Below are 1695 nucleotides of genomic sequence, written 5' to 3'. Positions count from 1 at the left end.
CACTGCCCACACACCTCTCTTCTAATGAAGACATACAGCCTGGACCAGCAAACTCTCTGGGGGAAAAAAATTCATATCGTCTCCCTACACCAAAGACCAAACAAAATTAATCCCAGATGGATTTGAAAAACAAACAAAACAAAAAACAACCACAAGACATTAAAAAAAAAAAAACTGAGGAAACTAGAACTGAATAATAACTTTCTGGAGACAAGAAGACTCTAAATTTAGCATCGTGTTAAAAGTCTCAGGGAAAGGGATTTTGTAGATTTGGCTACATTAAAATTTGTTAAGTTTTCGTAGAGGAAAAAAATGACTGTACAGGGCCAACAAAAACCTGAAGAAATAGCAAAATGTGAAAGAAAAGGGTTAACTTAACTTCTGGTGCGGGGAGTCGTCATGCAAATACATAAGAAAAACTCAAGAGGAAAAACTTACTAGGAAACACACAATCCACCAGAAAAGGAAGTACAGTTGCTTAACATTCAGAAAACTGCTCTACCTAACTAAAAATCAGAGGTATGAAAACACAAAGGAGATGTCAGTCTCACCTATGAAATCAGAAAAAAAAATTTTTTTTTAACTGTAATAATACTCAACACTAATGATGGGAGAGTAAATGTACTCAACTCTTGGAAAGCAGTTTGGTACGTTTATCAGAAACCTTAAAATATCCGTATCATTTGACCTAAAATTCTACTCCTGGGAATATGGTCTTAGGAAAAGAATTATCAACATTGAAAAAGTTTTACGAAAAGAAATGTTAGTCACACACTTAGAGTGGTGAAATTTGGTAAACAGGAAACGCTAAAGGAATTGTTAAATAATTTATGGAACAGCAACTTGATGGAAACTTATGTAATCATAGGTTGTCAAAGTGCATGTAATAACACGAACACCATTCATGGTGTAATGAGAAATGCAAAAGCGTGTAACACTATGTGTGGTTGTTTGTATAACACTTTGCTAGAGAAAGGCCGGAAAGGAAAAGAACATTTTAATGTGAACATGTTTGAGTCCTATGATTATGAGAGATTTTTTCCACCGTCCTATATTTCTTTTTTTTAATAAACAAAAACTCTTCTTTAGCCCTGCGGTGGCGCGTCCTTCCCTTCCAGTGTCCCTGTGGACTTGAGCACAAAGCAGAGGGGAAGTCTCAGAGACCCGACCCCGTAACGAACCTGCCCTCCTTTGCAATGTCCCCTCTGCACCCCAATTTCCTCCTCCTTTCCCCGCCCCCACCGCGGCGAAGCCGGACCGCCGGCGGAGCCCGCCCCTCCCCCACTACGCCAGGTCCGGGTGACTGCGGGTGCGCGGGGGAGGAGCGGGGCGGGCCCAAGCGTTGCCGACACGTGGGGAGCGAGGAAGCGTCGGAGGAGGAGGGGTTGGGTGTGTGGGTGGGTGTGTCCGCGAGTGGGAGAAACCAACCCAGACCACCTCAGAGTCGACGTTTTCTCGTGCTGCTTACCGGGCCGAGGAAGTTCGCAGCTCTCCCAACTCCCGGGATCCCCTCCTAGGTAGGTACCGAAAGCAAACGCCAGCAGGCTCCGGCCGCGGCCTTGCACTACCCGCGACGACCCGCAACCCGGCCCCTGCTCGCGCGTCCCCCTCCCTTGCGCGGCGCGGTGGTAGGGCCCGGTGGCGACGTCACCCATTGTTTACAAATCAACCGGAGCCGGTAGGATTCCGGCTCCC

At 46.1% G+C, this 1695-nt stretch overlaps 1 protein-coding gene across 1 annotated transcript in view; it reads left to right on the top strand.

The window, feature by feature from the left end:
* Positions 1-1196: 1196 nt before the first annotated feature.
* Positions 1197-1695, top strand: part of FRAT2 (FRAT regulator of WNT signaling pathway 2) — a 2413-nt gene continuing 1914 nt past the window's right edge. The window contains exons 1-2 of the mRNA XM_034663614.1: positions 1197-1397; positions 1518-1678. Of these exons, the coding sequence (XP_034519505.1) occupies positions 1197-1397; positions 1518-1678 (362 nt within the window). The remainder of the gene's footprint in view (positions 1398-1517; positions 1679-1695) is intronic.

Source organism: Ailuropoda melanoleuca, chromosome 6, assembly GCF_002007445.2.
Source record: "Ailuropoda melanoleuca isolate Jingjing chromosome 6, ASM200744v2, whole genome shotgun sequence".
NCBI lineage: Eukaryota > Metazoa > Chordata > Mammalia > Carnivora > Ursidae > Ailuropoda > Ailuropoda melanoleuca.
Note: the sequence above shows the minus strand (reverse complement) of the source record. Positions and strands in the feature narration are given on the sequence as shown.